A 25166-nucleotide genomic window follows, 5' to 3' on the forward strand; every position below is an offset into this window, starting at 1 on the left:
AATTTCTCTTTCGAATTAAAACTAGACATTTTTAATTAGCTGAACAATTTTAAAGCAATTTATTTTTAATACATTTATTCAATGTAATTTATAATATGTTCACTTAATCCAGATAATTTATAAGGTTATATATGTTTACACTATGTAATTAATAGCAGATGTCAACAAAATACATTAAATACACACAAAAATACATTAAATACACAGCACAAAATTAATATTTGGCAAATTTAAATTACAGGAGAGTAATTATCCTTTATCATTTGAATACTAAATCAGCATCAAACAAAAAATCAACTAATCAAAACAGCATCTAAATTTCAAAGCATTGCCTATATATTGGGTTTTAACGAAAGTTTCCTGCCACCATAAATATCATCTGTGCAAACAGGTTGTGTTGGTGTGTTTAATCATATCTTGTCAAATTACTTTTGCCATTTGAAAGAAAGAGACTTGTTATATCGTGAAATTTTTTAAAAAATATCGTTATCATTAAGTACAAGGTGTCTCAAATGGAACTATCACACTATCAGATTAGAACCATCATTTACTTCCAGTTCTGTTGCAAAATGTCATGTAAATCAAGATGGACTGTGTACGGACACAAATGGGATCTTTCACCACATCCACAATATAGCCCCAAAATTGCTCCTTTGGACTTCTACCTTTTCTCACACCTGCAGCTACAACTTGTTGGTGCTTTCTTCCATTCTGCACAGGACATCCAAAATTAGGTTGATCTGTTTTTGGATTACTGACCACCAAGTGTCTGGGGCGAAGGCTTTGAAAAATTACCAAAACGTTGGCAGAAAATCATAGAATTGGGTGGTGATTACTACCCGCACTAAAGGTACTACTTTCATTTTTTTCCCCGTAACTTTACTAAGAATGATTTTTAGATTAAAACTTTCATTACAACCAGATGTTAATTCATAATTCTTGCACATAGGGAATTCAGCATCTCGTATTTACGTATTTTCCATGGATAATTAAAAACATGTCAAAATAAAATCTACATGATTTGTGTCATAATATTATGAAGACAATATACCAGAAAATTCTATAAAGTTTTGAATTGTAATTCTCATGGTCATTTTCCAACATTTATCAAGACTGAAATTTCAAGATTAAATTAAAAATTAATCACAAAAATTTCAGATTTATCAATTGCATAAATATACATACCCTAAAATAGGCAAGCTGAAGCACCATTTGTATATAAGCATCTGGACTAACTTTGCATGATTTTATAAAATTTTTACCATAGTCTGCATGATATAAAACTTGGAGATCCACTTCAGAAATGATAGCAGTAGCATTCTGCATTGATGATTTAATTAAATCCAGACACTAAAATGGAATATTTAGTTTGAATTACTTTTTCCAGTAACAGATAATCAATAAACTAACAGTGTGTGTGGGGGGGGGCAGTGAATACACAGATCAAGTGAATCAAGTAAAAGAATATAAGAAGAAAACCTCTGGATGTAGATCCCATTTCAGTCTTATTGGGACAGGAGGAGGCTCTGTTACTTCACCAATAGTGTTACCATCTTCATTATATCTATGAAAATTATAAATTTATTTCTATTATATATTTAAATTTTATGTTTTGACATATAAATACATGAGCTATAAAGCACTGCAGATTATTTTTTAGACAAGCTCAGCTCAGAAAAAATGACATGAGAAAACACATTAAATGAAACCAAAATAATGTTTGATTATTTCAAACAATTTTCATTTTAACTTTAAAACGGCATCCCTCATCTTTTGAAAAACTTTCATAATTTCTCAAGAAATTCTGAGAAACATCTTACAAAATTTGCATAATTTCAATACTTCCTTTTTTAAATAAAGATAGCACTAATAAAAAAAAAACATTCTAAACGATACATACAATTTATATCACTTGTAAACATATCACAAAATATAACACTTGCAAATATATAATGCATCTATAGTCTTTCTCAACATTGTAACAGAAATATTGGTTGTGTCTCCAGGGAATTGCAATGCCAACAACAAGATAAACCGTCCACTGTTACCTGTTTTATATGACGTTAGATGTGCAGTAGAAACATAAACTATGACTGAAGTTAGCAGTCACTGGCCTTGAATATTTAATTATTTGCATACTTGGTATGAAGGAATTTATTCGAATATAAAATTTTTAGATGATCCGATTACTTTTTAAATGTGCTTCATTTCCCCTTCCCAGTAGAATGTATATTGTCACTCAAGAGCACAGCTCTTCCAGAATGACAAATAAAAGAACAATAAACTTGGAACAACTAAAGGATACATGGCTTAAGATTTTGCTTCCATTTATAATAAATGGAATTTCTGCTAAAAATTTTATTGCCATAATACTAACTCACTTGGCCAACTCAGTTTCAATTATGTATTTTTAAAAGCTTTTTTAAAGTAAATAAATGGCTAATATTACAGAAGTGACATGCAGGAAACTCACTTAGACCGGTGAAATAAATCTTATTTATATTATATTCTCCATTTTATTTTTCTGTGAGGAAGAAAAATTTTTTTTTCATTATTTTCTTTTCATTCATTTATTTATTTATTGGTTGGTGGTCTCGAGGTCCAGGTATTAGATTCTGGATTTTGGACTTTGTACTATATATGTTAATTTCATTTTACACAGATGTACTTACAGATAACTGTAGACAAGGTCTCTCAAACAAATAATTCATATCTTAAGAAAACTTACTTAAGAGTAAGAGCTTCCATGCCTATGCAAAATTCCCAGAAATGAGACATTATAGGTGAATCACACCTAAAATGCAGTATGAAAAAATATTTTTTAAAACATTTAATTCAGTATAATGCATATCAATGAATACTTAACACAGGGAAAACACTAGGCATAATTAGTGTCCATAGTGCAAATGCACTAGCAAAAATTATTCATACTTATCAAAAATACCTAAACCTGAAAAACATATAGCGCTTTTCAGAACAATAATTGATATTTAAAAATCATCAGCTGAACATACTAAACTAACATATACCTGTATGTGTGTAAACGGAATATGTTAATATTTGAATCTTAGAATATGCACAGTAATAAGCCCATCTAGCATTTAACCGATCAGAAAGCTCAAGTAATCCAAATAGTTAAAAAATTTAACAACTCCACCCGCACAAAAAATTAAGTAAATGAGACATTTATAAAGCCCTTACAGGAAACTGTTGCCAAACAATGTAATTCAGCTTGATGTGATGAAACAACACAATTGTAAGATCTTTACCTTGATTTTCTGTAAACTCAATTACTTATCAATAACTTAATTTAGTTTTTGCAAAAAAAACATGTACGTTGATGGTTATTTTTCTGTTTTCAAATCACATTTTGAAAACATGGTTAAAAGTTGACACCTGTCTTCTATGGAACTGCATGAAATGGAGTATTTTTTAAAATTGCATGCATTAATGGGCACAATATGCAACTTTATAGAAAACAAACAAACAATGGTAATGGAATGTGTAAAATTATGATAAGCAATTTAAGTTTTTTATATGCTATATCAATAACTTTTATCTGTTGATTATCTATCTAAATAAAGAATGATCTATTCTCAGTTACATTAAGCTTCTACTGGAATGATATGCGGCAGTCTGACAATACCTATTTCTTTCCCTCTCTCGGCTTTTCTATCATGAATTAAAAAAAAAAAAAAAAAATACTCAATTGTCTGGTTTTTTCATGCATATTGCATTTCCCAAGCTTTGCAAATAGTTGAGCTTTTACTGCACATACTGTAGTTAGCATACAGTATAATTCTCTTTTTCCCCACAACATATACCTGTTATTTCAGAGGTCAGCTATGAATAATTCTAATGGAAATTTGAATTAGCTTGATTACTAAAAATTTATAACACCTGCACATATTTTTAAGTAAGAATTATCAATTATTTACTTTTGAATAAATTATTCGTATGCCAAGATCTAATAAGAAAAAAGTATTTTTTAAATGATACTGTAAAAAGACCAGTCTTTAACTTAAACATATATTTAGTTTTTAGCCCAAAGGAGCGTTAGCTCAGAAGGGCTTGCTCAGAAGCGTTAGCTCAGAAACTTTTGTTTTGGCATTTTGCATTGAAACATTATAAATGGTGTATCACTTTTCAAACTGTTGCTAAAAAATATTAGAGCCCTGCATTATATTTAAAGAAATTAAATATTGAAGAATCTGCATAAATGTATGGATGCTTCTCGCACTGTGATCAAACAATAGTACCTAGAGCCATCCAGTTTTGAATAATGTAATCCTCCACCAAATATGGGAATCTGGAAGCCCTAATTTGGAATTTGTTTTATTATCGATTTTATATTTTGTAACACTAACGAATTTTTTATTAAGAAACTCAATGATTTCAAAGTGAGCAATGGCAACACTGTATGGGGAAAAATTTTTTTATCTCCAGCGTACAAGACTGTATCGAAAATCCTAAAGATTAGCTTATTTTAAAATTATTTTGCGATATTGCTGTTGAACTGAATTTTATGGTTTAAGTGCAAAGAACATGATATTTAATAAATACAGGTAACATACAAAACGTTAAAAAAAGCCGTTTTGGGCATAATGTAATATCTGAAAGCTTCCAAAATTTTTTAAACAATTTTAAATTTAAATAAAATCTTGCAATAAAAGCGGATAAACAAAACTATACCCGAGATTCTATTATGCAAATACTCTGTAAAACTATGAAGTATCATGACAAACTAAGAACTGTTCATGTGCTTTCTCTTTAAACATTTTTTTATGTGAAGAAACACTCAAATCAAAACTTAAAAATCCATTTCTCATATTTAAATATTAAATGCATATTTAATTTCTTATTAAATAAAATTATTAGTAATAACAATCTGAGAAATTATTTTTAAAATACTCACCAGGAATGTTCACAGTTGCATCCCAACTAAAAAGATTAGAAAAGCCATTATAAGTAAGTTTTCGAATAAAATTATTAAAGCAAAAATAAGAAATAAAAGTAATGTAAAATGTGCTTAATGATCAGTCATTATTCCTCTGTTGCACAATTATACTTTTTTACCAACAGGATATTAAAAATTTTTTTAAATAATTTAATTTGCATTTTAATATTTAAATATGTATCAGTCATAAATATGTTACATTATAGAAACTGAGTAAAAATAACCATTCCAAAAACTTTGGGGGCAACATCTTAAACTAGCCAATCTTTTAATTTTTCTTAGATAAATATGAAAAACAAATTTTTATCGAAAAATAACTTACTCTGCCATTTTTTGAAACAACTATGTTAAATGATTTATCCAGCCACATAGTGTGACCTTTCCCATGGAGGACAGCCTGGGAAAACCGATTCAGCTTCTCAGGATCATTCTACAAAATATACAAATTGTTACATTTCAAAATGACTTCCTAAATAAATAAATAAAAATAAACACAACAAAATATTACATACCGGACTAAAATCCAATTCTTCATCATACAATACCAAGAAAAATGCAGCCTAAAAAATATTCTAAATTAAAAAATTGACTTATTTACATAAATAATACAACTGCCTATTTAGAAGTTTGTCAGATGAATTACCAAACAGCAAAACAAACTTACATCTTCGATTGTTTTCAAAGACGCTTTGTTAAGTCCTTTAGAAAAATAAGTTGTTCTTGCATTTGCCCACACAGTCCTGAAACATAAATCCCAAAAAACGTTTGTCTCATAGCTAAGCATTTAAATGAATATTAATGAGAATTTTTATCAAAAGAAAAATTTTAGCATAGATAAAATTATCAAAAATTAATAGACCAAGTTTGAAAATAAAATGCTAAAGTATTTTTAGAATTTAAAGCAAAAATAAGAAGAAATAAGATTAAACACCTTGCAAACAATGCACTTAAGACACCTTGTATGAAAAGTTTCAATTACCAATTGCATAATGGATAGAAACAGCAGCTTTACAATCTCCAAAAATGCAATTAAATAAGTAAAAATAATACTTCGGTCTTTACATTTTTTTAAAATACCATTTGCTTTATATACTCTAATATATATATATATATATTTAAATTCATTTGATTTGATGAACTGATGGCTATGCTTCTCAGACATCACAGCATTCAAACTACCTTAATAGATCAAAATGAGAAGTCCTATTTTTGAATTAAGTGCAAACAATTTGAAAATAAAAATGGAAATGAAAAAATCAATGTATTGAAAAATTAGATACACGTTAGTGCTATTACCCCATACATATGCTTCTTAATTAAAAACTTGTAGAAGTTGTTGAATGCCTTAGTTATATACAACATGGGCATTTGGCCAGCTCATCACATAATTTGAAAGATAATTTGTTGCCACAGATTTTTTAGTTTTTATAATCATCTTGCTGAAAGATTTTATTAATGCTTCTTGTAAATAATCTTTCTTATATTTTTTAATTCTAAAGTTTATTAATATATTTTGTTAATTAAAACTTTGGAATAACTTGAATAGCAATTCCAAAAATTATTTCTCAAAGTAATGCATTTTCATATGAAGTAAAGGAAAAAGATTATTAAATGTTAATTTTAACACATATGATAGCTTAAGTAATAATCTAAAATGGTACAAAAAAGTATGACATTAAGATTTAAACTTTTATGCGATTTTTTCCCCTAAAGTTAGGTTTACCAACACAAGACCCTCCTCCCAATCCGTACTGAGGGAACGTGTTAAACAAAAGTGCACTCCCTCGAGAGGGTTAAAATATTATTATTTATTTATTTTTATTACTTATTTTATATTATCCTGTTAACCAGCGTTTCTTAAACTGTGGGTCGTGACCCTCAGGGGAATTGCGGGACCTGCAGCAGGGGATCGCCAAAATATTTAGCAATTTTGATATTTCTTTAACTTATTATAATTTTACAATTACAAAATACTTTTACACAATCTATCTGAAAATAGATAAAAATAAGACAATACAGACAAAGAAAAAAGGAAAACGTTTCAACGCATTCTTTTTATAATAGAAACGGTTAATTTTACTTGCTTTGCACGTGACGCTATCACTTCGTCTGTTACTTATTTAAAATTTTCACACTGTTCTATGCCTTAAAATTAGAAATTAAAATTAATGACCTAAAACTGCAATAGTATATTAGAGTACAAGTGAAAAAATTGACAGTTTCACACACAAGTGTGTCGGATTTGCGCAATGCTTATGGAGTCCCACAAAATTTTCATTTATATTATGGGATCCTGGGGGTCATGAAAGAATCTCAATGATAAAAGCGGATCATGACTGAAAAAAAGTTTAAGAAACCCTGCTGTTGACTATGAAAGTTAGCTACTATTGAATCGTGAAAGCTGGCAGAGATTCGATATGCTTCATTTTTGTGCTTCATAAAAAGCCTTCTGTCAGTTTTTCATATTTTGTTAAGCTCTCCAATTTAACTGGAAGCTTTCTTTAGAATGTTATAAATAGAAACTTCCCACAAGAAATTGTTTCAATATATTATTTTTTGTTGCCATATTCAGCTCATTATATCATGTCCATTATTATGTATTTTTTTTTATGGCAGGATCCGATGACTTTGAAAATAATTCATTGTTTGCTATTCAGTAAAATGCAGGTCCCAAATTTTAATATTTTTTTTTCAAAATGCAAGAAAAAATAGCAACAGTTAAGTTATATCTTACCTTTGCTCATAAAAATAAAATGTGGTTTATGCAGAATCAATAGGAATTACATTTAAAAAAACAGATATTGTACAAGCTTATATGTAACTGATGCTTAGGCACTTACTTGGCGACAGTTTCACAAATGACGGAATAATATGTAAATACTCTTCATTATATGGGAATATTAATTTATTAGGAATTTTATAAATGTTATTAAATAGAGAGTTATTATAATCTAATTAAGATTTTTAGATGAATACCGATGTAAATGCATACTTCCACAATGATTTCAAACTATAAAGGAATTTAAAAAGTTTGAGACTATTGATTCAAGATTCTGATTTATTTTGGTCAGCATGTCTATAGAACTTGTTCTTATTTGCATGCAAGATACTTCCTTTATTTTTACTTTCTGTCTGACCAATGTAAGAAAATTTTAAGAAATAAAAATTTAAGTGAACAGTTACTTTGTTTGCTATATTCCAGAAAAGAAAATCTTAGTTTATGATTCTCCTTTCAGAATTTTCTTCAAATAATAGTATTGTAACTGTGGTCCAAAGACAAAGGAAAGGTAAGGAAAAGTTAGTGATACATTGTTATATATTTGTTCTGGGGAATATTAGTAGATTCAGGCATATATTGGAATCATTCAGCTAGACCTTGTTATTATAATTAGCAGTAATTATACATTTATATCCAAAGTAATTATTTGGTATTTTAACAATGTAATTATTATTTGTAGTATAATAACCTCCTTTTTCTTATTCTGTAGTTTCGCTTATCAAAATATCCATTTATACTAATCAACCAAATTTTAAAACAAAAATATGGGGAAAAAAGAAACAGGGTAATATTTTTCATTTTGAATAAATATTGTATTATTCATATATCATCAGCATTATACAAAATCAAAAATCTGAAAAACTGTCATTTCAAAAGCAATCTGTCTCTTAATTGATTTTGGAAAAAATGAATAGTTACGTCATATCAACAATTCTTTTGCACACAGTTCAAAAGAACATACAATTTTCTCTTTTGATGCATTGTTAGAAAGATCAGAAAATAGCGTAGGAAACACAGATTTCTGTTATGCCAATAATATGAATTATATATAATTTTTTTCAATAAATTGAAACTGTAATAATAACTGAAAAATGTACCTGTTGTTTGCAGTTAAAGATGCCAAATGAAATTCTCCCAAGGCAGGAGTACTTTGATCTTCCAGAATTTGAGTTAACTGACTATAAAATAAATTTATCTCAGTCTAAAATTATTTTAAAAGGAACAGTTTTTTAAAAAATAAAACATGCATTAAAATAATTTTCATACAAAATATTGACACTTATACCAACTGAATGAGAAACACCACATGCACACATAACAAAAAGACTTACATACCCAACTGCTAAAAATATTTCCAACAAACCAAATTCTGATGTTTGTAGAATAATCTACAAAGGACAATAAAGTTCCAACAATAAAAACTTGTAGGATTTCATAGAAATATAAAACTATCACCTTCCATGCTTTTCTCTTATGCATTGCCCCTGTTAAGCTAGAAATTGATGAGTAAGATTATATATCATTAACCCTCTGAGCGGCCCAGGTTTTTGGATCTATAATGCACTTAAAAAGCCTTTATTACCTAAATATGTATATTTACCTATTTTAGTCTCTATTTTCATAAATTTACATTCAGCAAGATGGCATTTATACTATTAATGAAAGAAAGAAAGCAAAATATCTTAAATTACAAGTTAATATATAACAAGTGACAAAAAATCTCATGACCGGATGAAGCTGATCATGGCACTCAGAGGGTTAAAAGGTTGGCATTTTAATTATACTTTTAAGAGGTTGCAATCATACATATACAAAAGAATCTGATGATGGAAATATGAAATTATATTATAAAACATAAAGTCAGTTTTGAAATACAACAGAAATAATTTTATGATCTAGATAAAAAAGTACGGATTTAAAAATTTGCTGTTATATGGTGTTTTTATATCCTTCGGTCAAAATGATGCTTTAAATTTTAAAAAGGACTTAGCACTAACATGCACATGCTAATAACTTGGAATATAACAACATAAATATTTAATTTGCTGCACAAAAATTTTTAACTCTATAAAAAGGCAATATTTTTATAGCAGAGATCCAAGTATTCCAAATTAACTAAGACTATAGACCATCTAGGATATTAAAAAAAATAAATCTGGATCACTGGAATTTTCCACTCTACCATTAGCAAAAGACAGCCCTAAAAAGGAATAAAAAAAAAAAGATAGGTAAGAAATATTACCGTATATGTTAAATAGCATTATTTTGAAATAATTATTACTTTAAGAGGAGAAATTAGATACCAAAATATACTCAATAAGAGAGTGCAGGAAGAAGTTTAATCCACAGCAAACGTTGATGCAAAAAGGGAAGAAGAAAAAAAAAAGAATGTAACTCTGCTTCTTACATTGCTTATCACTTATTATAGATGCTTACTTATATCAACTTATTTTGTCCATGATAGATATCAGATTTCTGGAACGATTGATATTTGCAAGAAAAAAATAAATTATATTAACTATGTAAGCTGATAAGGGAAAATTCAAAAACACTAAAACAAATGAAATTTATGAAAGTATTGACTGCAAGCAAGAAATGTAAATATAAATAGCGCATTAGTTAAAAATTAAAAATAAACATATATTAGGTTTAGGTGTGATAAAATATCACATTTAGAGAACTCTTTTATCTGGCATAATGCTACTTGTTAAGAATTAAAAGCGAGAAAAATCATGTAATTGCTTACATAAATATTTTAATAAAGTCACAATCATGATAATCAAACAATAGGAAGGAGAAAGATTATAATTCCAAATAAATAAATGGAAAAAAACCTGACAATATATGAAAAGTATGAAAATCTTTTTCATAAATTCTGTATATTATCCAAAATCATAAACCGATTGAACAAAATTTGAATAAACTAAAAAATAACTAATGGCAAACATTTTGAACTTGATATTTCTTAGCTTCTTAGGAGAGATTTAATAAAAATAGAGAGCTAAAATTTTTCATTCCACCCAATTGTTATCACAAAGTAAACTAAAGAATATCTTACAGTTGAAGTTCAGCAGGCTTCAAGAGACGACCTTTATTATAAACCATTAACTTGTAATATCGTCCTCTGTTGTATACTACAATATGCTGCGAATCAGAAAGATGGACAACACGATCTAAATAGAAATATAATAAAATTCTAGCAAAAACTTAACATTTGCATTCAGTTTGTCAATCTAAAATATATATTATCATCATATGCTAAAGGATTTAGTTTCATAATAATATTAACTTACTATTTCATAACATGAATACATATTTATATGTTTTCTTAAACAGCAATTTTGTCTGTTAGTATGATGTTACAGAAATTTGGTATCTTTAGTGATATGTAAAATAATTATACATACATTGAAATATTAAAGTGGAACTTAAAATTATAATTTTAAGTTCCACTTTAATTCCGCTATGATTGATTAATAATAATCATACATAATAATATTACTCATAATACGAGGGCTATCCAGAAAGTAGATTACGTTTTGGAATAAAAAAATAAACAAAGTATAGGAAACAAATTTTATTATATACAGATGAAAGCCACACTCAAATACTACTTTTCTACATAGTCACCATACAAATTAAGGCATTTATCATAGCGATGTACGAGCTTGGAAATTCCTTCGTCGAAAAATTCGGCCGCCTGCGCCTTCAACCACTTCGTTACCTCTTCTTGCAGCTGTGCGTCGTCATCAAAACGCTGCATAGCCAGCCACTTCTTCATTGCTGGGAATAGGTGGAAGTCGCTCGGTGCCAGGTCGGGACTGTACGGCGGATGAGGAAACAACTCCCACTTAAAAGATTCAAGAACTTTACGAGTGACATTTGCCGTGTGGGGCCGGGCGTTGTCGTGAATCAACAAGATCTTAGAGCTCAACATTCCTCTGCGCTTGTTTTGAATTGCTCTTCTGAGTTTTTGGAGAGTTTGGCAATACCTTTGAGAGTTTATTGTAGTGCCTCTTTCCAGGAAGTCCACCAAAATTACACCTTTTCTGTCCCAAAAAACAGTCGCCATCATCTTCCTTGCCGACATTGTTTGCATGCATTTCTTGGGTTTTTGGGGAGAACTTGTGTGCCCCCACTGCATTGATTGCAATTTCGTTTCACAGTTCACATGTTTCACCCATGTTTCGTCACCAGTAACGATGCGATCGAGTAAAGAGTCACCATCCTTATGGTAAGCGTCCAAAAAGTTCAACGCTGCAGCCATTTGCTGATTTTTGTGGTCCTCTGTCAAGATTTTTGGAATCCATCTTGCACAAAACTTGTGGTAACCAAGCTTTTCGCTGATGATTTCGTGCAACAAACTTCGCGAAATTTGTGGAAAACTCAAAGAAAGTTCCGTTATTGTGAAATTTCGATTTTCACGGACTTTAGCATCGACTTTTTCGAGAAGTTCGGCGGTCACTATGCTGGGTCTCCCACTTCGATCTTCGTCGTGAACATTGGTTCGGCCATTTTGAAATCTTATGACCCACTGACGCACTCCACCTTCAGTGATAATGTTGTCCCCATACACTTCACGAAGCTGCCGATAGATTTCTATCGGTTTACAGTTTTTTGCAGTCAGAAACCTTATTACTGAGCGCACCTCGCAGCTCGCGGGATTTTCAATTAACGCAGACATTTCAAACCGTCACAGTATCTGAACGGAGCACAGCACGAACCTCTCACTAGCACGGCTAGATGCAGACTGAGCTGCGCAACGCTCTGACCCCAAGATGGCCGCGCTAGCCCCGCCCCTAGCGGACACAGACAGAAACGTAATCTACTTCCTGGATGGCCCTCGTATCATGCCAAAATTATTTTGTAAATCACTAGTGAAGAATGCTACAGCACAGTAGTCTCAAACTGTATGTGGGTCAAATACACGATCTAAAACAACTAATATGAATTTTTTCCCAAAACAAAAAAGAACTTTTAACAATGAAAAACCTTTTTAAACAAAACTAATTAAAATTTTTCTTTACTATATATGTATTTATCAAATCATACATAAAAAGTAATAATGATGCAGAGGAAAAAACTCCTTTACATTTAATTTTCTGTTTGAAACCAAAAAACTGGTACCTGGAAGCAATTTTTTGGAGGTTATAGTTTGTAATTCAAATGTACTGACAACTAACTAAAATTTTCAGTCTGATGCTTATTTCAAATAATTCTAATGCACTGAATAAACAATTAAAATTACTTATTACAAAAACTTTGGGCAAGACAAAACTTGAGATCAAATAGCGAAATATTCCTTTTTTTTATTTATTAAATTTTCCTTTATGTCTAAAAAACAAATTTATGTAAAAAAATTATAAACTTCTTTATTTCTCACTATAATTTTCAGCGATACCTCACAACATTTTAATTTTGATAAACCCTTAAGAAAAACTGTTAAAAAAGAAACTATCATCATCCCGAATTGGTTCTCATCCATCATTCTGGTTCTTTTTTTAGATTTGTTAATTTTGAACTCTTGGGGGGGGACTGTTTACATATTAATTAACTCCAAAACAAAGAAATATTTTTATGGCAACAATTCATAAGTGAGGATATTTATCTTTTGACAAGTACTAAAAAAGTTAATCAAATCTGTATGTATACAGTCAAAAGTCGTTAATCCGGACTCGTCGGGACTTCGGCGATTCCGGATTATCGATTTTTCCGGATTATAGATCATCAGTTTAAATCTCGTAAGATGGCATGCAGAAATTCCAAAATTAAAAATATGAAACCGTAATTTATGAAATAAAGAACAATTATGATCTAAAGGGTATCAAAATTTGCAAAAAGAAAAAGCTTAATATTTATTTGTTTACTTTATTAAACATTTCTTTCAATGTAAGTTGTTTAAGTTTTGCTTCGTTTCATGTGATAATACTTTCTCTTTAATTCTATTAAACAGACATAATTTCTTGTTCAGTTACAAAGTTTCGCCGTTCAAGTCCTATAATTGCTGTGTCAAGAACACCGACTAATTTGTCAATCGAAATTTTTTTTGTTTTCAATAACCTCTGTCACTTTTCTTCGCTATCGGAAGCGAATTATAATGACGAGGAACTTGTTTTAAATCATATCAAAGACGGAGCATATCGAGATGAAATACTACATTTGGTAAGGAATTATAAGCCAAATAAAATAAAAACATCTGCGCTGAAGATAAGGATAGTGCTGACAAACCAACTTCCAATTCATTACGCGCCCGCCGCCGAGCAGCGTGAAAATGATACACAGATTTCGGATTTCAAAACATACTTTCGCTTTAGATCCTTTACATATTAACAAATATATATCGGAAATTCTATTTGATATAATCGAAAGTTTAAGCTTACTTTTATAAAATTGCTCTTACAGTCTGCAAAAAATAATAAGCCGGATGCAATTCGAAAATTAAGGAACAACGCAATCATCAACATTAACTGAAATAGATAATTATTTAGCTTATACGTCCATTATACATAAAATGCGCACGCGAAAACGTATTCTGCACTTGCGCACACTCATATGCGCAGTCGTAAAAGGTCTTACGCGCACGCGTGAACGCCTCTGCGCATGTGTCAACGCGGCGCATGCGCAGAAAGTTTTTAGTTTTGATGTCCGGATTATAGATCATTCCGAATTATGGGTGTCCGAATTAACGACTTTTGACTGTATCTTCAAATCTTTGAATACAATTTATATCACAGTGCAAATTAGTTTTGTTTGTAGATTTTCTGGGCATTACGTTTGTTTTTAATGATAATGAAAATAATGTATAATTGGACTACAAATCATTAAAATCACAAATCTTCCTTGACATTCTTATCATAATATGAATTAATTCAGGGAAAATGTATTGGGGAAGGGCAACAAAAACCAGTTTGAGACCACTGCTTATACCCTATAGATATGCAAATTGTAAACAATTTTTGGATTATATAAATTTTATTTTGAAGTTAAACTGTTCTTTTCTATAACTACTTACTCCTAATTAAAACTTAAAAAATCAGATTTATCAGTATCAATAATTAGAAATTAAAACTTGCTTCTGTTTTTTTATTCATAGCACTGCACATAATCAAATCATTCCATTTCATTCAAAGATTTGGTTACATTAATATTTTACTTTTAACTATAAAAAGCTAGTTACAGATTAGATAGAATGATAAAGTGGTTAATCATTAAATTACTTTCTCTTTCAGTGACATTTAAAATACCGTACAACATTTCAATATATAATTCTGAATTATGTTTTTATCATATGCTTCACTTCAAAGTAGCTTTTTAAAAGGCTTCAAAACTGCATAAATACCAAAAATTGTAGAACTTCAAAAATCCAGTTATGTTGCAAATTGGACATTGTACTGCAGCAATTAATGGAAAAACACCAGTAAATTGGCAAAGAATAATATTATTGCATGCAAAGGGATTCATAATGGACTGGATGCACACAGAACTGATGATAGCTTGATAAATTTTACCAAAAGAGGTCAAAAGAACCCTTAAGGGTTCCCTTAAAGTCCTAGAGCTTTCCACAAAAATATTCATGCAGCAGTTCTCAGTTTCACAGAGCACAATAAGTAGTTACACTTCAAACTACTAAGAACATTAATGCAATGCAAAGTACATCTAAAGCTCACACGGAGATAATCTCAATACTCAGAAGTCGACTGTGAACTTACAACTGAGAAACTGATGCTCTCTCAGGTCTTATATAGTTTTTCCCCCAGCTGCCATAAAATCTTCCACTGAAACGTATTTATTAGTGATTAAGGTATGAATGTGTGCACAGCCATTAAAATTATTAGACAGGTCTTGTAACAAAGCTTAATGCCTTGCAACAAAGCAAAAGCTGTTTGCACATTTTTAGACTACATTGCTTTGCTATAAAAACACATTTTTTGCTTGGAAATTACTTTTTTAACTGCAACTATATTTTTGAAGGCATAAAATTTCACCTGCTTCTTGACAGTTTTGTTTTCATGCAAAATGTCGCTTTTAAAAAAGCAATGGATCGAAGGTTACGTTTACGCTTTTCTGAAGAAAATTATTTGTATCTAGTTATTGAAAACCACTGTGAAAGCCATAGTGTTTTGATATAGCTACGACAAGTAATACTGTCAAAAAGAAAGGAAAAAATGTCAAAGTTTGGCTTTAAGGACTACTTTTAAAAAGAAGATTGTCTAATGTCGACTTACAACGTTCCTTGGACTTTGGAGAGCTGTTCTAGAGGGATAGGATAGAATACCTCTTTGGATACTATAGAACACTTTATTGTCTAGGAAATTACTGCGCAGAAAGATAATGAAGAATTATCAAATAGAGCATTTAAAACACAAAAATTTTAGGTAAACTACTTCTGTAAATACAATGAAAATAGTCTAAAAAATGTGCAAACAGCCTCTGTAATGGAGAAAAGCACCGTTTAGAAAGAAAAGCACCATTTTCTTCAGAAATAGGCAGCCCAACAGTAGAGAATGCATTCCATTAAAATTTGCATTCCATTAAAGTGTGCTTCTTTAATGATGAATTCTATGGAAAGGTGTAATCAATGCATTAGAATGCAGAAAACCGAATTTGTTCAGTTCTCCAATTGACTATACATCAATCCCCATGTACATAGCAAAAGGTACTATGATCTCCATATACACAGCAAAAACTGGTTGCTGTGTACATGGGGAGAAAAAAGCAAAAAGAATGCCAAATCTGTCAAAAAGCCTCTGATTTTTTTAGGCACAAAAAGATAGCTGCATACATAGGAAGAATAGCACAAAAAGTATTACGCATAGATTTCTTGAAAAAGATACATGTTTCATTATAGACATTTATTGCCTTTTAATTTTACTGATGCATTCCTCTTTAATGGAATTCGTAGTACACTACCATTTTGTAAATGCCTGTTTTACATTAGCTTACCGAAAAATTAGTTGCTAATCAGTTGGTGACTTTTCAGAAGGGGCTGCAGATAATCAGAAAGCACCAAATTTTTAATTAAAAAAAACAATAAGTCTTTGAATTAATGATATGATGGGGATCATAGCTAATAATATAATAACATTCTGCTATGACAGGATGAAAATTCTAGCAGACTTTGGAAATTAGAGGAATTTGAAGTTTTAGTTCATTTTTCATTATCTGAGTTTAAGATTTTAAATTTGAGAAAGTAAAAATGCTCACACCTTACTGCATTCTAAATTTAAAATAAATATATATATATATATATATATATATACTAACCTTTTTCTACATCTGGTACACGAGTAGTGTTGAACATCCTTTCATACTGCCAAGCACAAAGTGGAATGAAATTTTGTATTGTCACCTGAAAAAATAATATACATTTTAACGTTCACAATAAACAACTGAATTAATCATTTTTATTTATTTTTGATGAAATAAGTAATGAATGCCAAAAACAAGTAATATACTAAAAATATGATACATCACATACTAGAGAAGTGACAAAATACAGTGAAACCTCCTTAACACGTTAAGCGCAGCGCCGAATTTGCTGTCCTTTCTGTTCAGCCGGCAGCGAGCTAAGCCATATTTTTGCTTAGAATGTTTCAATGCATTTCATTAAAACTAAATTTGATCACATTTCATTGAGACTATATTTTTTAACTTTAATACTATCGGTCCTGAGGACCGATGCCAGCCAAACGAAAATTCCAGGGACCAACGCCCGCCACACGGAAGATTCACTGCCGGTCCCCAGGGACCAACGGCGGCCACACAGAAAGTTTACTGCCGGTCCCAAGGGACCAGCGCCGCGCTCAACGTGTTAATGAACTTTATAGTGTTAATAAGTGATTTGAATAATCTGTAAATCTTACAGAATGTGACTATCTGTGACATTTAAACTAATGTTTATGCAAGAATATTGGTCTCTTTCAGAGGTGATTAAATTCTATTTTGAATAATCTCTGAAAATGATATATTTTACAAATGCAAAAGTGAAGTATATATCACAAATAAATGCCCTTTTGAAATTTTCTAGTAATGCAAAAAAAAAAAAAAAAGTACAGAATAGTTCAAAATCAATAAGTACAAAATGAAAGCATACCTGTGACTGCTGTAATAAATTTATTTTAGAAATACAGATAAGATATGAAAGGCTAAATCTCTTAAGTTTCAACAGACATTTCAGCACCCTTTGTACGATGACAGACAGACATTTACCTGATAATCAAATTGGAAGAGAAACACACTAATGTAAAATTTAAATAAAGACAAAAAAGCAACCTTACTTTGATGTAGATTTTGAATAAAACTATCAGTTTCAAAGGTGATGAGACATAGGCCCCATTTGTTCAGGAAAAAGATTTAAAGAAAAAAAAAAAAAAAAAAACTAGAAGTAGGAGAAACAACTATTTTATATCAAAAGCAATGTGAAAGCAAATGTAACACCCTACGTTAAAAAAATGCTAATGGAAAACTTGCCAACATCATGGCTATGTTTTTGTTTACTCAATATAACACTCTACTCAATATAACACTGTTGTACTCCCCACAATTTTTGCTAATTCTTTTTGCTTCTGAAGAACTATGTGATCAACTTCAAAACTGAATTTTCAAAGCTGAAATTTTAATAAAAATCTACATCAAACTAAAGCTGCTTTCTTGCCCCAAATTTTAGAATTTATGTGTTAGTCTAGTTCTTCCCTCCCTTGTGTCACCAAAGCTTGGTCAATTGAATCTATTACATCACCTGTCTGCTGTTTTAACTGCTGTTAAGTTACCTGGAAGATATGTTCAAAAGCCCTTTGCATACTTCCAAAGAAAAAACATGCAAGGTGTTAGTTCAGATGATCAGGGAGGCCAGAACATAAATGAAATATCACTTAAATCAGCATGGCCAATCTAGTATTCTGCTAAAGGCTCATTGAGATAATTGCATACATATCTATGCTAATATGGATAGCCACATCTTGCTTCAAAATGAAAGTGCATCTTTTCTTCCAGCTCAGGTAACAACTACTCATATAATGATGTTATGGCTAGTATTTCTGAAAATATACACAGTATTGAATGCTGCTTTCTAAGCAACCACCTTCAAAGATGACCAGAACTGGAATTGCATGGAGTTGCCTTACAGAAGATTCACTGTATCTGCTTTTTCCATTTAGCAAAAATTACAAAATTAAACATTATTCATACATTTAAATTTATAAATTTAATAAAGAGTCAAAACTTCTTAAAACTAAAAGGGATGCCTTCATTTCAGTTTATAGTTAAAACATATAGGAACTGCCACTATTTAAATTCACTGGTTAATAAACTCAGCCACTTATTATGTTTAAATTTCCAGGAACCAAAACATATACATATTAATCAATAGAAAAAAATGACAATAATGTTGCAACCATGATTTGGGAAGATGGGAAGGACATCATCAATGGCCGCAGATCTAAAGATGGAATTATTAAAATGTTGTTGATGATGAAAATTATGATTTTGCAGCAAATGCTAACCACTTCGATAAGAAAATTTGACACGAGTGGCTGAAGACTTTATGCTCCTTGGCTCGCATATTCAAAAAGTGTGATATTTTTCCCTTCTGCATCAGTGAAAGGTGTTTTGGGATCCTTCATTATTAAGCCATTCACACATTATCATGTTATGCATGAAGCTTGTAAAAATTATTTTTCAAATCAGTGGCACAAATCATCAGTAATCACTGCCAAGAATTATCTAGAAAATGAAACTGTAAATATAAGATTAATTTCTGGGCACAAAATAGTAATGAAAAAAAATCAAAAACGTAATAGCGTTAATAATTTCCATAGTCATGTTTTGTGGGACCCATGACCTTTCTCTAAGGGGTAAGACGAAATAGGAAGGGAATTATCAGAACCAAAGAATCGAAGCAGGAGATAAAAGTTTGCAAAGACATTTCAAAAAAGGTAGTAAAAATGCTACTTAAATATCAACTCAAATCCAAAATGAATCGATCAATTTGTGTGGATTGGTAGTGAAATACTCTATAGTACAAGATGCAAGAAAAGCTTCTGATTACAGCATAATGACAGACAAAACAAGCGATATAGCTGGGAAGGAGCAATTGTCAGTTGGTATTCGATTTTTTGATGAAGAAAAGATGGCTGTCTGGGAAGAATTCCTAGCATTTATTGAACTAAATGCAATTGATGCTCGTACTGTAGCAAATGAATTAGACATTTTTCTGAAAAGGGAAGGTTTTGATCTAAATAAATGTGTTGGACAGGGTTACAATGGATGTTCAACCATGGCTGGGTATATTAGTGGCATGCAAATCTTGCAACAGAAGTTTAAAAAAAAAAAAAAAAAAAAAAATTGTTTTTCTGTTGTGCCAATCACAAACTAAAGTTCACAAACTAGTCGTGAACGACTTGAAGTGCATATCAGAAATCAGAAATACTATTTGCTACTGTAAAGGATGTGATAAACTTTTCTCATGAATCTATTCTACGAAGAAGATATATAGTAAGTATTGCAAACTTATATGACACATGCTGGTCTCAGAAATACAATATTAGTCTATTTAAAGAGCGTTTTATAAACATAGTACAGGGATTGGAAAAGTTCTCAAAAGAAGGTCATGCATCTACCAGAAAAATTGCTTTCCAATTATATTGTGCTGCAACGAAATCTGAATTTATCATGTACGTAGGACTAATTGCAAAATATTCGGCTCTGCTAGAACCTGTGGCTAATATTTTATAGTCAAAAAATTTAAATACACAACAATGTGTAGACCACATAAACAGGATTTTAATGCTTGTAAAAGAACATAGCAGAACAGCATTTTTATGCCAGGAAATTCTGCCTTTTGCAAATGATACGGCTGAAAGCATTGACACTGAATTGCAAGCACCGAGAACTGCAAAAGCATTGCTCAACTCCTCCAGCATCTACAACTGATGAATTCTGGAAAAGACCTCATATTATCCCTTACCTGGATTCCTTAATACTATCACTGGAAGAAAGATTTTCCAGCAATTAATTTACCAGCATTTTCTTTATTGTTATTACATCCTGTGGCTATGTTAAAGACACTAATGGAAGAATTTACCAAAAAGGCAGCATGCTTTTGTGATTTTTATAATTTGAAAAATTTTGACAGTGAGCAAGAACTCTGGTATAATTGCTGGAAAATAAAGAAATTAGAGATCCACAACATGAAAGAGGTACAACTATGGAAGATTTGGTAAAAGAGGTGACAATTTTTTTTCCCAGAAACAAAATGTGCTCTTCTTAACTTATATGTACTACTGAGCACTCATTTAGTACCCTGCGCAGAGTAAAAACTTGGTTGCGCTCTACAATAACAGAGAATTGCTTAAATGGGCTGTGTTCAAACTTGTTCAAGAAACGAGAATAGAAATAGAAAAAGAAGTTTTAGATCGATTTAGTTCAGATAGCAGAAAAAATGTTGTAATATAAATTAAAGACCAAGTAAAAAATGCTCATAATTCTCTTTACTCCTACCTCCCATATTTTAATGATCTGTTAAACTCATGTATTCCAGTTTTGTTAATCGTTTTCTCATTTATTCGACTGTAGCAAAGCATGTGACTGCTATCCTGAAGGAAAGCTGTCTCTGAGGGGAATTTTCTGAGGTAAACTCACTCGTATTCAATTTATAATACTTGAGGGGGGAACCCCAAAACCCTCATGTAGCCAACCAATTAATTCGTTTTCAATTCGAATAACTGGTGTTCAGCAATTTTAGCTACTCTACTACTAACGGATTCGTGTCTTATCATAGATTCGTTTTCTCAGTCTAAGATCATTTGCACCCCTCTAGCTCTGTCCCTCTTTGAATGTAATTAGTATTTCTTAGAAAATAAATAAGAGTATTCATCAACTCTCTGAGAAAACAACCTTCCACAGAAAACAAAATCATCTGGAACTACAGGTGGTCATCACAATTCTACTACATTGCCATTTCTCTCTATTTCTAACTTCACTGCTTTTTAAATTTTTCTTTTAAATCTTGATTAACAATTAAACTAAAACAATTAATAGAATGATGATAAACATAACACAAAGAATTACAATGAACATATTTAAAAGTATACTCACAGGTTTCAATGTTTGATTATTAAGGAGTTTACGGAATGTCAGGGCAGCATAAATGAAATTTGCAGCTCTTGCAGTCTGAGATGTTGTTGGAAGAGGCATATAATCCTAAAATAGATATATTTTCATAAATACAGAACAAATACTGATTGAAGCCTCAAATATTTACAGAAAAGAGAAAATTAAAGCTACCATTATGTTAAATTAAAATTTATATAATATTTTGCTTAAAAAACAAACTCGACATATAATTTTGCAATGCACCTAAAATACAAATTTACTCTTTTTTAAAACAAGACAGCAAAAAACAAAATTAAAAAAAAGAAAGAAAACTGGGTCTTGAATTAAAAAATATTACATTAAAGCAAAAAGTTTTTCAGCATTATGTGTCACAAGCCAACACTTTTCACACAAACCCATGTTACGATTAGGTACAACAAATGCTCAAATTCCAGTATTAACTACAATCTCTTACAATTTTTTTTTCTTTCTCCTCGTGTGTGTGTGTTTATTATATATATTTTTAAAAATTTCTCCCTCTTTTAAAATGCTCACCAGCTCTGAATAAATGCTAATTATTCTGTTTGGCAACTGAAAGTTCCGCCTGCGTAACCAGAAAGCTCAAGTAATTTTTTTTTTTTTTTTTTTTTTAAATTTTAAACATAAATTATGCAAATAAGAGACTTATAACTCCATTATGAAGCACAAACAGGACTATAATTAGTTGAATCAAACAAAAATTGTCACCAAACACCAATTCAGCATGTATAATGGATAAGCTTGATGTAATAATTTGGCCTTATGTAAATCTGATCTGGTATTTATCTCGTTTTGATGTATGTATCTGTTTTTCAATCACATTTTAAAAAAATGATTAAAATTTGAGAATTGTCTTCAATGGAACAGCATGCAGTAGAGTATTTTAAAAATTATGGGATCCTGGCATTAAAGAAATGAAATATAGATGTGAAACTGGAAAAATATATGCAAATAGATAAAAATGCTGGTAGTGCAATGTGAAGCACTATGACAAGCGATTTCAGTTTATTATATAGTATCATGCCCATAACTTGCAAATGTTGATTGTTTAACTAAATTAACAGTGACCTGTTTCTTCAAACCTCTGGCCAAATAAAGTTTGGTGAGATCTCTGCAAGTTTTTGTGATCAATGGAATTTCAAAATTGAATATGTTTGATTCAGTGTTTATGTCTGAAACGACAGTTTTTCATTCAAAATCTCATATAATTTATATGTAGGCATTTGATATTTAAATTCATTAACAAATAAAATTATTCGGTACTTTTCCGTTTCGCCGGCGCAAATCTCGCCAAGCAGACTTTATTGGCGACAACATACAGTATACACATAAAAAATATTAAAAAAATGTTAGTTTTAAGAATTCTTTTTTTGAAGGCATAAACATTTTAATATCGCTTAAAATTTTATAAAAAGCCAATAAATAAAGACAATAAATTTGTAAAAAAACATTAATTTAAGAATTTACTATGTTTTCATGGTTCACCATCCTGATTCGCCGGTTCGTATCACGTGACCCCAAGTGATCTCATCTCACGTAAACTACTCTACAAAATTCTAATGCTCTCAGTAATTATCTACATTAATTTCAAGTTAAATCTTAATTTGGAACACAAGTTTATATGCAAGAAATATTTCAATTCGTACGAATAGCTTACTCAGAAATTATGTAAAACTTTATGTAAAACTTGCAGTGCTTTACTTCGCTAATGCATTCTCATTAGAACTGAATTTAACACTTGACTTTACCTTTTCTATATTTTCGGCTTCAGGTAAGCACTGTGATTGCATTCTAATTGACTTAATTACGGAAAATGGCCTTAGACATAAAGCTGAACTATCTGATAAAAATTCTATGCAATTATATGCCAGTATTGAAAAAAACAATCAATCTGATAAGAAAAAGCTGCGACTTGTTTTGAAAATGAGGCGTAAAAGGTTACCAGCGAGAATATTCCGTTTGGCATCGGTTGTACCATTATTGGCTACTTTATCGCTTGCGCCGGCAAAACGGAAAAGTACCAATTATTCTTTTTTTAATATTAATTTTTTTTCGCTATTATGAATTGCACTTTTTATATGCTCAATGATCTGGAATTTTCGTTGCAGAGAATTCGACAAAGCTTTCTGGACAGTCGAGCTTTTACTGTATATAAGTTCAAGTCAATTTTCTTTTAAAAAGGTCCTCCAGAAAGGCAATCTTCAAGGATAGACAGTAGCAAAATGTTTTGCTGTAATAAATAATTAAAACTTTGGCAGAAGTGAAATAATTTACTTCACTTAATTTCAGTTTACAGACATTTATTTAACAAACTCTTGAATTTTTTCTGAAATGAAAGAGAATAATGTGCATCATAGCATAAATTATGCATAATTTAATGGATCTGAAAGCCTGTTCATAAAAGCTAACTTTCAGTCAACATATGCAAGGAGGTATAGCAACAATGCATATACCTCCTTCCTAAGAGAAATCAACGAACCTAGAAGTCTTATTAAGCTCTTCATGTATTATGCTTTTCTCTCGGTAATAAATTAATCAATGAAGCAATCATCTTTAATGTAGATACAGAATTAAAATCCAGAAGTCTTTAATTTCTTGGTAGCAAGATTTTAATTTCATTACTATTATCCATTAAGATATCTGTAGGCCATTAATTGATTATTTGTTTCCTAAACATTAACGAATACCTTAATTATTCATTAAGGTTTAAGAAATGTATATATTTTGAATTTGAAATGTTTTATTTTCCAACATTAAAGCTAGTATATACTAACACAGAATCTATACTGTTACCTTTTTTTTAACTCAAATTCTAAAAACAAAAAGAAAATCGGTCAAATATATAATCTTATCACAAATAGAAATGTTCTTGTTATTTTTTGGTTGCAGCCAACATAATTTTTTTTCTTAAAATAAAATTATGTAATTCCCACTCAACCTAATACTTCCTATTTTCAGACTCGCATTCAATACTTGATAAAAATATTGCCCCAAAATCTGAAATCTATTCAAGCATAATTGCATGAATATAAAAGTGCATAATGAGAGATGCAAATAAGAAGTTACTTACTACGATCACTACATGTTATAAAAGCTACAAAAAAAAAAAAAAAAAATTTACAAACGGATGCCTTAAGATAATCATTCAGATTATAGATTTAAATCAAGATTCTTACATCAGTACTACACCTTTAACTTTCAGTGCAAGCTAGAAATTATAATTTTTATTTATGTTTTCTCTGAATGCTTCCCCATAATACAAGACACCTTTTGTTCATTAAACAGCTAAAATGTATAAGA

At 30.4% G+C, this 25166-nt stretch overlaps 1 protein-coding gene across 3 annotated transcripts in view; it reads right to left on the reverse strand.

Moving 5' to 3' along the window:
• The window catches only part of LOC118182119 (carnitine O-palmitoyltransferase 1, liver isoform-like), a 114920-nt gene that overhangs the window by 7260 nt on the left and 82494 nt on the right, over positions 1-25166 (reverse strand). For all 3 annotated transcript variants that reach the window (XM_035351429.2, XM_035351416.2, XM_035351423.2), the window contains exons 8-18: positions 21831-21935; positions 17001-17085; positions 10795-10909; positions 8834-8914; positions 5622-5697; positions 5470-5517; positions 5280-5387; positions 4916-4941; positions 2729-2794; positions 1480-1564; positions 1186-1350 (exon numbers count right to left, since the gene is read on the reverse strand). In XM_035351429.2, coding sequence (XP_035207320.1) covers positions 1186-1350; positions 1480-1564; positions 2729-2794; positions 4916-4941; positions 5280-5387; positions 5470-5517; positions 5622-5697; positions 8834-8914; positions 10795-10909; positions 17001-17085; positions 21831-21935 — 960 coding nt within the window. The remainder of the gene's footprint in view (positions 1-1185; positions 1351-1479; positions 1565-2728; positions 2795-4915; positions 4942-5279; positions 5388-5469; positions 5518-5621; positions 5698-8833; positions 8915-10794; positions 10910-17000; positions 17086-21830; positions 21936-25166) is intronic.

This window comes from Stegodyphus dumicola, chromosome 5, assembly GCF_044657685.1.
Source record: "Stegodyphus dumicola isolate Sdum_Otavi_A_Nest chromosome 5, ASM4465768v1".
NCBI classification, from domain to species: Eukaryota; Metazoa; Arthropoda; class Arachnida; order Araneae; family Eresidae; genus Stegodyphus; species Stegodyphus dumicola.